Here is a 15057-nt window from a genome sequence, read left to right as displayed (position 1 = left end):
ATAGATTCTTACACAAAAAATAGATTGTTACACAAAAAAATAGATTGTTACACGAAAAATAGATTGTTACACGAAAAAATAGATTCTTACACAAAAAAATAGATTGTTACACGAAAAATAGATTGTTACACGAAAAATAGATTGTTACACGAAAAATAGATTGTTACACGAAAAAATAGATTCTTACACAAAAAAATAGATTGTTACACGAAAAATAGATTGTTACACGAAAAATAGATTGTTACACGAAAAAATAGATTGTTACACGAAAAATAGATTGTTACACGAAAAATAAATTGTTACACGAAAAAATAGATTGTTACACGAAAAATAGATTGTTACACGAAAAATAGATTGTTACACGAAAAATAGATTGTTACACGAAAACATCATAAGTAGCCTCAAAATGTTCTAAAATAATTTCTTGCGCTGAAAATTGTGACGTCAACCGTGACGTCAGAGACAAACGGAATAGCGCTTTATATATAGTAATGATGTTCAGATATTATCGTTAATGGATTTTGCTTTGATAGGTTATAAAATGTTATTTCAATATATTAAAAACTGAAAATAGTTTCAACGTTATCAAGCAGTATGTGCAACGTAGATAAATTCAGGCCAAAACGCATTCATGATCTTGGGGCCTGCAGATATTATTTCTTTTAAATAACGCATAGCAGAACTTCATGATGTTGTTTTATGAATTTTTGCAGTTATTTATAGTAAATCTAATCCATTAAACAGATAAAGTGATGTACGACTTATCTAGTTGCACTTCTCGTAATGAATCCCCTCTTGTTTTCCCGGCATTCTTGTTTGTATTTACTAACTTTGCTTTCGTCAATTTCTCCTGCATATTTCGTCACAAGTTGTAGCATTTAGACAGATTAACTCAGGATTTTCATTACGTCAAAGTATATCCTCAGTGTGTCTATAAAAAAGAACATCGGACTCTAATCAAACACTAGTATCTTGTGCATGCAACGATGCCGCAAAATTTTCCCCTTATTTCATTGGCGCTGTCATATTATTTCTTATTGTTTCTATTGCATATTGTGTATCTATACTCTTGAACGACTAGCAACGCACAAACGTCTTCTGTGCGACAACATCTGAATGTTTGTCACAGGACTTTTGAGCGTTGCCAGTCGAAAGAGGAATTTTTTTATACAAATTAATTTTAATTCCACATTGAAAAATTATAGTGAAAATCAACTTGCATGAATTGAATTGAGAATCGCTTCTCTTAAATATTGTTCAACTAAAATTCCTTCTGAAACATTTAAACAAAATAATGTGGAATTTAAAATTTACTGGAAAGAGTGACCTCTAGCAGGTGAGAATGTGTAGAGACGCAGAATTCGTAACTGTTTCCTTTTCCTTCCTCTTCTGTAAAACAGTGGCATCTGCCATAACCGCATTTTCTCATTAATTTTTTTATGAGCCATCATTGCTAGGTGGACCTCTCTCTTGTGTGCAAGTTGTTTTGTTCAATCCAGTTGGCAGATGTTCGTCTCCAGATGCTATTACATACTGACAGAAAATGGTAAGTGGCATCAAATAGCAACATAGAAATGTGCCAAGTATGGTGATGTACCAACTTTCTACCTGCATAGTTGCTTCATCTTCAATTTAGCCGTCTCCATTCTTTATGACGTTTTGGTTGGAATGATTCCTGTCACTTATTATTGTTTGGACGTAACGGAGGTGTACGGGGATAAACTAACTAAACAATTGTTGTTTTTCCCCCATTTTTTTCTTGTTCTGCAGAAACCTTATTGAATTCAAAACGGTGTGAATTTAAGATCTCTCTTAAAACATTTTGACGTTCACAAGAAAAATGCAACTTTTTGCACAAAAGTAAACACTGCTGCTTAATACTATCACTCAAAACACTACTTTAGACACAACTTTAAAAAAAATCTAATTACTGTATTTCCTCTATTAGTATTGTAGTCTTGCACCCCTTTTTTTCCATACCAGTAATACTTGGCGCTGCTGTAGGTGACCTTAATTTTCCACAAATAAATTGGTCCACCTTCAGTGCCTTTTGCCATTACCTTTCTGACCGCTTGTGAAACTTATAAAGTAGTTATTTTTTTCTAACTTTTATTTAAAATTTGCTTTACAGAAAAATGTATGTTTGATATATTATGTAGTTTTCCTGTCAAATAAAACAAGACATGCAAAAACTGGAAAAACTGGAAAACGTTGGATTATAAATATTGTGAAATGCTATCAAGCATGATTGCAGGATTTTTAAAATTCAAATCAAAAATGATTCAATGATAAAGTTTGAACTTTTTCTTATTTCTATGAAAAGCTATATTAAATTGATTTTTATTAAGAAATTTAAATTTTCAGACTATGTATGCCAATCTTATGTAACAAACTATGTGCTCATTTAATTAATTAACTCGTTTGTTTTTATTTTCAAAAAACTGCAAAAAAATTATACAAAAAAAGTTCACCAAGACAATGGGCGGCATTTAAAAATAATTCGTGTAAAATAATTATCAAGTTAAATTATCAAGTTCAAACGCTTCAAAATATTTTTTGCCCCAACCAGGAGTGCGCGGAAATGGGAAATTTTTGGCAATCGGCAAATTTGGCAACTGCCAAAACTGCTGAAATTGCCGAAATTGCAAATTCAACGATTTATGATAATTTGACATTTTTGGCAACTGCAGTTTTGCCGAAAATTTGTATGAAAATTTCCGCTCACTCCAGTTCAAAACTGTGAATTTTAACATATTTAGAGTATTTATAGATAGAAATATAATATTTTCAATTCAAAACAGTACCTCAATCTGTGAATAAAGTCAGAAAACATTGCCTGCTCATTTCCACCATCTACACAAAACAATTCACTTACATTGTTTTGAGGTTTCTGTTAGCGAAAAATTCTGTGCTGATGGGTGAGAAAAAGAGCTTTGGCAGCTTTCCGATAAAAAGTGCACGACGGAATGATTCAGTAAGGCGTAAGGCGTCAAATCGAAGCGAACACACTGCATCCCATTCATTTAGGCCATGTGCACCAGATGAAATGAGCGTTATTTGAAAAAAAGAGACGGGCAGATGAAGCGACGGCCTTTCGGAAATGATGCTCCGAAGAAAACGTTGCACGTAGACGGTGGCGGAAATGAGATGCATTGGTATGCTATTCCTGAAATGCTTTCTCTCAACTCAGCCTTTTCAACAACCAAAATTGTCTCCAGAACTTCAATTCGTCAGAGAAAGACCAGTGACACGATTGATGAGGTCGTGTAACTGTGTGTTACTCTAACGATTGAAATTTCAAGGAGCATTAATATCAGTACTGTAGAAAAATAAAACAAATGTTTAATTAGTCTATGGAAAATTTGAAAGTAAACTTAAAAGCTTTAAATGTAGACATAAAATTACATATTTCTTCTTAGAGAAAAATCTTAGAAATGAACAAAAAAACGGAAATATAATTCACTGTTGGTTAGAAAGTGTATCACCATCTGGCACACACACACACCCTCAGCTTTCTATAAAACATTGCTTGCAGAGGTTTGTGTCGTGAAAACGTTTTTGATGATGGATCGGCCAACACATCGAAATGAAAAAAAAATAGCGCAAAGAAATTGCGTCGAGCCGAGGAGGAAGACAACAAAACTGTTTTGCATAAGAACGCGATGTGTTGGAACTATACGATCGGTGGGAACCTACACGTCCGTCGCCGAGAACTATGCAGTCTGGTGAGAAAAAATTGGGTAGAACAGACGATCAATCCGTTGGACAATTTAACATTTGGAGATAATGGGTGAAAATGTTGAAATCCAAAAAAAAGGTTTGTACGAAATCTAATTGCTTTATGGGGTTATTCAAGTAGTGCCGGAAAATTGAGAAGTGTAGAAAAATTACTACTGTAATGAAATAAATGAAAGCGTGTATTTTTGAAGTCAGTTGTGACGTCATAAATGTATTTAAATACATTTTGCAACATTACTTAAATAACCCCATTAATTACTATGATTCAATAAAATAATTAAATGTGGAGTACGAATTTTTGATATTTCGATGTGCCAATTGAAACAAGTTAAACTTTAAAGAAATATATCTGAAAATTGATGGTGATTAAAAACGGAGTAGGATTACAACTAACTATTATGATATCTGAATGAAAATTTAGCAGACTTTCCTATGAAAAACACTCAATTTTAATTTTATCAGAATTGAATTTTAAAAATTTTACAAAATTTGTTTAAAAATTTAGGTATCTTGAAAAATCAATGCCTTACATATAGATCGGCATTTGGCTCTACAGTGCACTTTTTTTCAAACTTCTACGACTCTAAAGGCGCGCGCATTTTCGCGCAATGGTCTCGCCACGCGCATCCCGTTGATTTGTTGAGCGCGTGGCGAGACCAATGACGGGACCATTTTGTATAAATGCGCGCGCCTTTAAAGTCGTAGAAGTGGGAAAATAAAATGCACTGTAGTCTTGCACAAGTTTGACCCAAAAAATATTAACTTGGATAAGAAGTTGACTAAATTAAGGCAAGACTTTTGCAAAACCTGGATTCAGGCTGCAACAACGTTTTACCCAAGTTTCACTCAACTCGAACTAACTTGCTCCCTAATTTCCGTGAGATCATCTTCTAGTTTTGACCGATTCGTAACATCACATGATTCTTTTGCGAAATTATGAATAATAGGATATAGACAATGACAGATTCCTAATTTTCATATGATAGTCGAAATGCAATATCAATAAACAATTAGTGAGTCTGCTAAGTGCCTCCGAAAGTATCACACTATTTCTTTTATCTGCTCATTAATCAGTTACACAATCACAAATAAGTACGACTTTTTATTTGAGTTTTTCTTTCATTATTCATGAATTTTGTTTTTGAACCCATGCAATCACGTTTTCCATAATTTTTGTCTTTGCTTTGTGTTTTAGGTCTCAAAGTTTTGGTAACTAATTCACAGTGCACAACTTTTTTGTCTGAGAATGATTCTTAGAAATTTAGATAATTCTGTCAGCAAATTAATTTTGAATAAAAATCATTTTTCTTATATTGGTGCAATTGTTTTAAAGGGGGGGGGGGGGGGGTAGAGTTTGTGGGTATGTTGCTCAAACAGGCTCAACTGGCTCAAAATGACCGTAATAAGACTTCTTAAAAAATTTCCAAAATTGTTTATGAAGGGTAAAAATTAATAGAAAAAAGAGCCAAATTCAGCTAAAATCCTAAAATCTAAATTTTGCCAACTTTTTTCAGTTGATAATTGATCACAGAAAAAATAATCTCAACGAGGAACTAAGACCACTAAGACCACATCCGATCACAATGGGAAAGCGAAAAAGCCAGTGAGTATAGTTAATTAAAGTTTTAGAGCTTTGAGAGAATGTTTGCCAGTTCCTTTCATTATTGAGATTTTCATTGGTTGAGTCATGTAATTTAAAAATTATTTAAGATTAAGTGAAGAGCAGGATGGAAGTTTTATTGCTAGCGAAATGAAAAAGCAGTGAGTCAGTTTGTTTTTGGGGCCTTCATAAACCCGTTTTTTTCTAGATCAACAGAGAACACTACAACAAGAAAACCACGTGGAAAAAATGTAAAAATCTGTTTAAAAAAAAGTGAAGGTTACAAATTCACTTTCAGAATAAAATAACGGCCGCTCAAGCTCAACGACTGGTTGAAAATCATAAACAGCTTCAACAGAACGCATTCAATTTTGCCAACCCTTTTCAACCGGAGCCAAGCCCACCAGTTTGGCCATTTGATTCAACAACATCCATTTCATCTAAGCTCCGGTTCTCACCTTATACGCCAATGCCATTTAGAAACAATGGTAAGATAAACTTATTTTACAACTAAAACTATTTTTTGAAATATCTACTCAAACCAAAAATTTAATAATTGTCTTTTTTATTGGCTATTGAAAAAGTTTCAGGAAAATTTGTTTACTTGAGATTGAAAGAGGTTATGGGTACTTTAAACGTATACCAACTTCTCAAAAAAAAAATTTAACCAATTTTTATGGCGGTTCAAAATTTTGAAAAAGGCTAATTTTAGCTTTTCCTTGTCGCCGTGGTCTGAAGTTGTTTTTGTTTTCTGATTGTATTTTTTATTGCTCATTTTTGTCGTTTAGTAATATGTTCTTCTAACGTTTTTTCCAGTTCCAAACCTACAACCATTTCAACTTCACCAATCTGTTCAACCTCTATCTTCAACTCAAATAGACCAACTACTTGCCTATCAATCCATTCTAAACGGATGGAAGCCTAGTAACCAAATTATGAAGGAAACCCCGATAATGTGAAAAATTTAAGGTTCTGGCAATGTTTGTACACAACCAAATGCTCTCCACCAGTACCTACAACCAGCGGCTCCCGTGGTGCAGCCAGTGCAAAATACGCGGGGATACAACTTTAATTTTGGAAATGGTAAGTAATTCCAGATCAGGCAAAAACTATTTTTGAAAAATAATTTTTGGCTACCGTATTTCCTCTATTAGAGAAGTATGCAATACTAATTTTGGAACACTTATTTAGATGCAGTAATATTAGAGAGTGCTAATAAAGCTGCAATACTATTTTTTTGAGGATTTCCAAATTATACGTCCAGTTTCAAAGTTCGATCTACCTTATACCTTATAAGACAAGGAATGTTGTTTCGAGCCGCTCCTTACAATTAGGCAATAAAAGTAAAACTCCTCCTTTTTTCACAGTTTGTAAATGTAGTACCCCATTTGGAAAAAATGTAGTTTATTGTAAAACACTTTACATCTTTAAACATCTTTAAACATTTTGAAATAAAAATTGAATCTTGAATTTTTCAGAACATCTCCAGCAACATATCAATCAAGCAAACTTTGCTCGACAAGCAGCATATGAATCCATCCAAGCACCCAACAATTTGCTTTACGGTCAAGATCTTCAACCAAATAACTTATTGAGTGAAGTAAGGAAAATATGTTGCATGTGACTTTTTTCTTTTTTTAAGTTTCAAAAGATGCTTTCTCTAAATCAAGCAACCGCGGCAGCAACACATTCTGCACAATTCAATGGGATATTCGATAAGTTTTTTTTGTGGTTTTTAGCAAGTTATTAGTTTTCGATAGCTATGAGTTGCATTGTTAGGCATTAGGTTAACATTGCAGGTGCGTTCACAACGAAGCAATTGAAAATTATTTTTCTAGTAAAAAGTGTACAGTGAGAGTCATTGCTATATGATCCCCCTTGAATTCACAAAATTAAGAAACTGAACAATTTTTTGGAAAACAATTGTGACAATCGTATTTAGCATGCCAGGAAACCTTTGTTACGCTACCATCAACTTATAGTCAATCACCATCAAAATAGTTATTTTCAAGTATTCAATGCAGATTTTTTTTGCTCTACGCTAAGTTTTCAAACAATTTGAATGTTGGTTTAAATTAATTGTTCCACAGTTTTGAAGATCCCAGTTTAGTGTTTATTGAAATAATCTTAGAGAAATATTATTAATACTGGGTAGATTATCAACATTTGCTAGTAAACTTCATTAACACTCCTTCAACAAATATTACAGTTAAATTCGCTATTTTTTATCGTTGCGATACTGCGTGAAACGTACACATAATTTATGGAAGGATGAATAATACAAAAAATTTAAAAAAAAACACTATTGCAGCTTTCTGCTCATATTTAAGAAGAGGCGTCCATTTGTGCGTTTTTTAGAAAAAGCTTGTTTGTTTTATTTTTATTTTATTACGCTGTATACCTACCGCCATGTACTAAAATATAACATTGAAGTAGTCAGATTCGTTCTCGAAAATAACGTTTTTCACATTACATTCATTCGAAAAAGTTCGTATTCTTTTCAGAACCAATGCAGCCGTCTTTCTTGTCTGCTCATCGTCTACAACCGACTACCCCGCTGACTTCAACTGAAACTTCAAGTCCTTTCTTTTTGGACCAGAGTGTTCGGCCAACACAGTTAGCTGTTGCTAGCTCTTTTCCAGCTCAAACCCCATTGCATAATGGTTTTAAACGCCTACAATACATGTCTTATCTAGATTTACATTTTTCAGAACCTCTTCCACCTCCCGTGACCCAGAATTCTCCGTCAATATTCTCTAATATTATGCATCGTTTTTCAAAACCTACAATTCTAAATGGTTTCAAAGCTTTAAAAAATGCATGCTTTTCAGTTCCTCCTTTTTCAGGCTTAGCTCAGCAAATGACATCACATCAATCCACTTCCTTGGAGCAAACTGAGAAACCTTCGTTTTTGAATCAGAATGCTCAAGTGCCGGGGTCCGCAGTTGGGAGCTCTTTTCTAAATTCACCAGTACAAACTCAAAATCTATCACAGAATAGCTATGGAAAAGGTGGTTAACTTGTAATCACGTTGTGTATATGATTGTTTTAGGTTTCTTGGCTGGAATTACTGTGGTCAATTCCTTGACTCAACACCAACGATTCGCTTCGACTTTGCCTCAAACGTCAGCAAGTAAGTTGTAATTTTTAGCTTTTATAGTAATATTGATTAATTAACAATATAGTGATATATTAAATAGTGTGGAGACAGTTAAACAATTTGTTCAGAGAAAATGATTTTAAAAAACTATTTATTTTCGTTGAAAATTATGAGTTTATATCACAATAGGTTTTCGAAAAAAAAAAGGAATTTTATGTAAATGGAAATGAAAAATGAAATAATTTAAGAGCTTGAGTCAAATAAATATTTTAAATAAATATTTTTTAAAACTTTTTAGCGATTAGTTTTCGCACAACTACGGCTAGCGAGAATTTCCCGATTAATGGAAATTCCGGGAATTCATGGGCCCATGCGAGTCTACCCAATTGTGCAAATGTTGGAGCAAGAACAGGTAAAACCGGTTTATTATTGTTCATAGATCAATAACCTTGATTTCTTCTAGATAACAGCCTACTGATGAATAATTCCGGAAGTTCCTTCAATCCTTACAGAGAACAATAACAACACTTGGAATGCTCAGCAAGCTCAGAATGGTAACCTTAGCAGGAAATAAGTTTAAAAGTGTGACGGTTTAGGCGGAATACCGGGAGTTCATAGAAACAATGAAATTCAAACTGTGGTATCATCCGAACCTAATCACATTGACTTTTCTGCAATCAATCAGTTATCACACACCCAGAGCCCGGTAAATTTGCAAATTCGTGTGCCGCAACAACCATTGGGTGCAGCCGGGTTCCCACCTGTGACACCAGGATTATTCGAAAATAACCCCCAAAATACCGATCTGGCGGACCTGCTACAAAATTTTCTAAAGTTGTCAGCTGTTCAGCCTTACTAACATTTACTCTAAAATTATTTATTGACCCAGCAAAAAGGAAGACTAAAATTTTTAAGAAAACTACATTTGATACTTGCGTACATTATATATGCCCTCATTTTTGAAATTATTTTTATAATGTCATAAAAATAGAAACATGTGGAATATTTTTTTGTACTATTGGGCTTTAAAATTAAAAAAAATATTACAAAACTTTGAGCAGGAAAAGTCAATTCTCAAGCCCTAAAATTTCGATCTCAAATTTTTTCAGTGCATTTTTACTTTACTTTCTTTCGAAACCTGTAGAACTGCTCCAAAATCCGTTGCTGCAAACTTTAAATGTTTTCAGAACGTTTAAATATAGAAAAACGCAATGGGAGTTTTTTGGAAAAGCTTAATTTTTTTGAAAAAAACCCTGACATTTTTCGAGTTGAATGAATAAAATGTTCAGTATTTTTCCAAGAAATTAAAACTTTCCAAAAAATCCCCCATGTTGTTCACCTATATCTAAATGTCCTGAAAAACTTTGAAAAAGTCTGACGTTAAAATGAAAACGTTTCCTTGTTAGAAAAATGAGTACATAATAATACACGAAAAAATGAGTACATATGATACAAGTATTCTATATTTATTGCCTTTTTCATTTTTCTTTTCGACATTTTATGAAACTAAACTTGCATGATGTGCAAGCCATTTTCTGACAGTGATCTGAGATTAGTATTTCTATTCGTTTATTTACAATTTTTGTCAAGCAGTATTAATTTTCTAATTAACTAACTGAGCGTAAAAATTAAAACTGAAATAAAAAATACATTTTCGAACGTTTCAATTTGTGTTTTGGGCTGCTTTTTTTCTTTAACTTTTCAAAGTTTTAAAGTCTTTTTATCTAAAAAATTTTAACTGCAACATTTTCTATTTTACACCTCCTCGAATTTTCATAATTGTTTTCTTGATCTTTGGAGTAATTTAATAAACATTGCCAAACAATAAAACCAGAAAAGTCGATAGAGATCGTATCGCGCAGGGAGGAAGTATGGGTCTGTCTTTTTCCTCGTTATTCGCACACGACTCAATTTTCCTCTGAACTGCATTTATTGCAACTTTTAGACTTGAAATATTTTTGTTGATGTGAAAAAATAAGAAAATATTGCCAAAATTAGTTACCCAAAGAGTTATAAAATTTTAAATTTATCGCGCAGGGAGGAAGTAGCCCTGTGGATAAAATGATGTACCAATTATTTATCGCGAAGGGAGGTGTACCTAGTCTCGTGGATAAAATATTTGGACAAGGGGGGTCACTTTTGTTTAGATTTTACACATTGAATGAACGAATTCAAAAGTAATTTTTTTAGAGATAAGTATGTATTTGGGCCTATCAAAAAATTTTCAAACAAAAAAACTTTAATTAGAGTAATTTATATTCCTGCAAGAAGTTTTAAAAATTCATGAAATTTATGGGGTTGTCCAATTTCATTTTTTCCTTTTTGTCTCTTTTTTTTAAACCCATTTTTCCCAAATCAAGTAGGGACAAAACTTTTTCATTTTTGCACCCTTTTCTCACTTATTTTTCCCTTGTTGCGGAGATAGCGCAGTGAGTAGTGCTTGCCGCTTGCGATGGTCACGAGTTCGAGTCCGGCCTCCCCTTTTGGTTTCTCCAAATTAGCTGGGGAGTGGAACCAAATTGTCCAAACCGTTTGTCCTTCTTAAAGGGTATATGGTCAAGCTAGAAAATAAAAAAGGCAGTTTTAAAACACTATTTCCATGCAACCCTGTCATATTCACAAAAATCAATAATTACGTTACATTATTATTTTATCCACAGGGCTGATTTATATCTCTGCGCGATACGTAGTAATAACCTCTAGTCAAAACTTGCTTGCTGTGTTTTACTAATTATAAAAATCTAAAATTTGGAATTTGACTTTTTTCTTTGTGCATTTATTGAAGAAAAATTGAAATGAATGTAGAAAAAAAAATTACTCATTTATTTTTCAGAAAACTCCCACACCTCACATTGATTTATGCAATGTTTTTTGACTGTTTTTCTAAACAGAACTCCAGGTACTCAGTTATAATAATATCTGATAAAATGTTTTTCTTTACAAATTTCAGAGACTTTATCTGGCCTCCTTCTCCATAAAATCACATTTGATGCTGTTTACAAAACAATTGTGATGTTTTAATGACCAGCTGATATTCAGTAGAACATATTTTGTCAATTATTGTATTTTTGTCTAAATAAAAGTTTAATTTTTGTTTTTTTCACAGGTTGGAAAACACTTCAGGGGTCGGTTGAGTGAATGGCTCAAGTGATCTTAGCTCTTTGCGCATTTTGCTAGCAAGTTGATAGATACACTTTTTCAAATCTTAAAATTCCGACAAATGAAACAGAAAATGAACCTGTAAAATACTTCCGAAATTTGAAAATTTACACTGTTTCACAACTGCTTCATAACTGTTTCTTTATTCCAAAATACCCACTTCTCCTCCTTTAAGAATATAACATTTAACGGCCAGCTGCGACGCTCTCCTTTACAAAATAAATGGATCAATACAATACTATTCCCAAATGGAACGCGTTGCTTACGTCCCAATGTGTTACGTGGTCTAGTGACGATTCCAATTTTACCCAAACTATTATATGTTATCAGTTATGTCATTCTGGAAAATTCACGAAAATTTTAGAATGTTCTGGAATTTTCTGGAAATTAAAAAAATTGAAATGTTCTAGAGCCTTTTGGAGAATTTAAGAAATTTATGAAATTTTCTTTAGAACCCGTCTAAAAAAACTTCAAGAACACTTAGGAATTTTTTAGAAATTTCAAGAAACATTTTAATTTCCTCAAATCTTATGGGAAACTCGAGAAACTTCTAGGATTTTGTATAACTTTCTCTAGGAACCTTCTGAAAAATTCGAAAAAAAAAACAAACAAAACATTTTGGAATTTTGAGGGAATTTCTATGAAAATGGATTGCTAATTTTTTTTTAGTATTATTGGTACGTTTTTGTACCTTGAATTCCAATTTCAACAGGTATATACAGGCGCAAAAAAACAAAAATAAAAATTTTGGAATTTTGGGAGAATTTTTATGAAAATGGATTGCTAATTTTTTTTTAGTATTATTGGTACGTTTTTGTGTTTTTTTAGTATTATTGGTACGTTTTTGTACCATGATATCAATTTTCAGCCGCGCTACAGGGGTTTTGTCTTGAATTCCAATTTCAACAGGTATATACAGGCGCAAAAAAACAAAATAAAAATTTTGGAATTTTGGGAGAATTTTTATGAAAATGGATTGCTATTTTTTTTTTTAGTATTATTGGTACGTTTTTGTACCATGATATCAATTTTCAGCCGCGCTACAGGGGTTTTTGTCTTGAATTCCAATTTCAACAGGTATATACAGGCGCAAAAAAACAAAATAAAAATTTTGGAATTTTGGGAGAATTTTTATGAAAATGGATTGCTATTTTTTTTTTTAGTATTATTGGTACGTTTTTGTACCATGATATCAATTTTCAGCCGCGCTACAGGGGTTTTTGTCTTGAATTCATTTTTTTACATACATATGACTGCACTTTTTTGCAAAAAAAAAATTTTGGAATTTTGGGAGAATTTCTATGAAAATGGATTGCTAATTTTTTTTTAGTATTATTGGTACGTTTTTGTACCATGATATCAATTTTCAGCCGCGCTACAGGGGTTTTTGTCTTGAATTCCAATTTCAACAGGTATATACAGGCGCAAAAAAACAAAATAAAAATTTTGGAATTTTGGGAGAATTTTTATGAAAATGGATTGCTATTTTTTTTTTTAGTATTATTGGTACGTTTTTGTACCATGATATCAATTTTCAGCCGCGCTACAGGGGTTTTTGTCTTGAATTCATTTTTTTACATACATATGACTGCACTTTTTTGCAAAAAAAAAATTTTGGAATTTTGGGAGAATTTTTATGAAAATGGATTGCTATTTTTTTTTTAGTATTATTGGTACGTTTTTGTGTTTTTTTAGTATTATTGGTACGTTTTTGTACCATGATATCAATTTTCAGCCGCGCTACAGGGGTTTTGTCTTGAATTCCAATTTCAACAGGTATATACAGGCGCAAAAAAACAAAATAAAAATTTTGGAATTTTGGGAGAATTTTTATGAAAATGGATTGCTATTTTTTTTTTTAGTATTATTGGTACGTTTTTGTACCATGATATCAATTTTCAGCCGCGCTACAGGGGTTTTTGTCTTGAATTCATTTTTTTACATACATATGACTGCACTTTTTTGCAAAAAAAAAATTTTGGAATTTTGGGAGAATTTTTATGAAAATGGATTGCTATTTTTTTTTTAGTATTATTGGTACGTTTTTGTGTTTTTTTAGTATTATTGGTACGATTTTGTACCATGATATCAATTTTCAGCCGCGCTACAGGGGTTTTTGTCTTGAATTCATTTTTTTACATACATATGACTGCACTTTTTTGCAAAAAAAAAATTTTGGAATTTTGGGAGAATTTCTATGAAAATGGATTGCTAATTTTTTTTTAGTACTATTGGTACGTTTTTGTGTTTTTTTAGTATTATTGGTACGTTTTTGTACCATGATATCAATTTTCAGCCGCGCTACAGGGGTTTTTGTCTTGAATTCATTTTTTTACATACATATGACTGCACTTTTTTGCAAAAAAAAAATTTTGGAATTTTGGGAGAATTTCTATGAAAATGGATTGCTAATTTTTTTTTAGTATTATTGGTACGTTTTTGTACCATGATATCAATTTTCAGCCGCGCTACAGGGGTTTTTGTCTTGAATTCCAATTTCAACAGGTATATACAGGCGCAAAAAAACAAAATAAAAATTTTGGAATTTTGGGAGAATTTTTATGAAAATGGATTGCTATTTTTTTTTTTAGTATTATTGGTACGTTTTTGTACCATGATATCAATTTTCAGCCGCGCTACAGGGGTTTTTGTCTTGAATTCATTTTTTTACATACATATGACTGCACTTTTTTGCAAAAAAAAAATTTTGGAATTTTGGGAGAATTTTTATGAAAATGGATTGCTATTTTTTTTTTAGTATTATTGGTACGTTTTTGTGTTTTTTTAGTATTATTGGTACGATTTTGTACCATGATATCAATTTTCAGCCGCGCTACAGGGGTTTTTGTCTTGAATTCATTTTTTTACATACATATGACTGCACTTTTTTGCAAAAAAAAAATTTTGGAATTTTGGGAGAATTTCTATGAAAATGGATTGCTAATTTTTTTTTAGTATTATTGGTACGTTTTTGTACCATGATATCAATTTTCAGCCGCGCTACAGGGGTTTTTGTCTTGAATTCCAATTTCAACAGGTATATACAGGCGCAAAAAAACAAAATAAAAATTTTGGAATTTTGGGAGAATTTTTATGAAAATGGATTGCTATTTTTTTTTTTAGTATTATTGGTACGTTTTTGTACCATGATATCAATTTTCAGCCGCGCTACAGGGGTTTTTGTCTTGAATTCATTTTTTTACATACATATGACTGCACTTTTTTGCAAAAAAAAAATTTTGGAATTTTGGGAGAATTTTTATGAAAATGGATTGCTATTTTTTTTTTAGTATTATTGGTACGTTTTTGTGTTTTTTTAGTATTATTGGTACGATTTTGTACCATGATATCAATTTTCAGCCGCGCTACAGGGGTTTTTGTCTTGAATTCATTTTTTTACATACATATGACTGCACTTTTTTGCAAAAAAAAAATTTTGGAATTTTGGGAGAATTTCTAT

The 15057-nt window shown here is 32.1% G+C and overlaps 2 protein-coding genes and 4 non-coding genes across 6 annotated transcripts; 4 read left to right on the top strand and 2 right to left on the bottom strand.

Moving 5' to 3' along the window:
- The first annotated feature begins 1063 nt into the window (after positions 1–1063).
- On the top strand, positions 1064–1160 carry mir-249. The gene has a single exon (NR_002431.2). It is a non-coding gene; the product is annotated as a pre-microRNA mir-249 (primary transcript).
- Positions 1161–2838: 1678 nt separating this feature from the next.
- On the bottom strand, positions 2839–2932 carry mir-785. Its single transcript, NR_024002.2, has one exon. It is a non-coding gene; the product is annotated as a pre-microRNA mir-785 (primary transcript).
- A 267-nt stretch (positions 2933–3199) lies between these two features.
- On the bottom strand, positions 3200–3309 carry mir-359. The gene has a single exon (NR_003490.3). It is a non-coding gene; the product is annotated as a pre-microRNA mir-359 (primary transcript).
- A 487-nt stretch (positions 3310–3796) lies between these two features.
- Y41G9A.6 (uncharacterized protein) lies at positions 3797–7088 on the top strand (the record flags this gene model as incomplete). Its single annotated transcript, NM_001374983.1, has 9 exons — positions 3797–3817; positions 5253–5341; positions 5449–5499; positions 5547–5589; positions 5637–5826; positions 6155–6262; positions 6308–6421; positions 6817–6938; positions 6981–7088. 9 exons carry the CDS (start codon positions 3797–3799, stop codon positions 7086–7088), a joined length of 846 nt encoding a protein of 281 aa, NP_001362038.1.
- A 759-nt stretch (positions 7089–7847) lies between these two features.
- On the top strand, positions 7848–11294 carry Y41G9A.17 (uncharacterized protein; the record flags this gene model as incomplete). The annotated part of the gene is made up of 7 exons (NM_001374982.1): positions 7848–8001; positions 8050–8136; positions 8185–8349; positions 8391–8471; positions 8737–8850; positions 8951–8992; positions 11272–11294. The coding sequence occupies 7 exons, from the start codon at positions 7848–7850 to the stop codon at positions 11292–11294; spliced, it is 666 nt and encodes a 221-aa protein (NP_001362146.1).
- Positions 11295–11757: 463 nt separating this feature from the next.
- Positions 11758–11778, top strand: 21ur-12946. The gene has a single exon (NR_070602.1).
- Positions 11779–15057: the final 3279 nt, after the last annotated feature.

Source organism: Caenorhabditis elegans, chromosome X, assembly GCF_000002985.6.
Source record: "Caenorhabditis elegans chromosome X".
NCBI classification, from domain to species: domain Eukaryota; kingdom Metazoa; phylum Nematoda; class Chromadorea; order Rhabditida; family Rhabditidae; genus Caenorhabditis; species Caenorhabditis elegans.
This window is presented reverse-complemented; position numbering and strand designations above follow the sequence as displayed.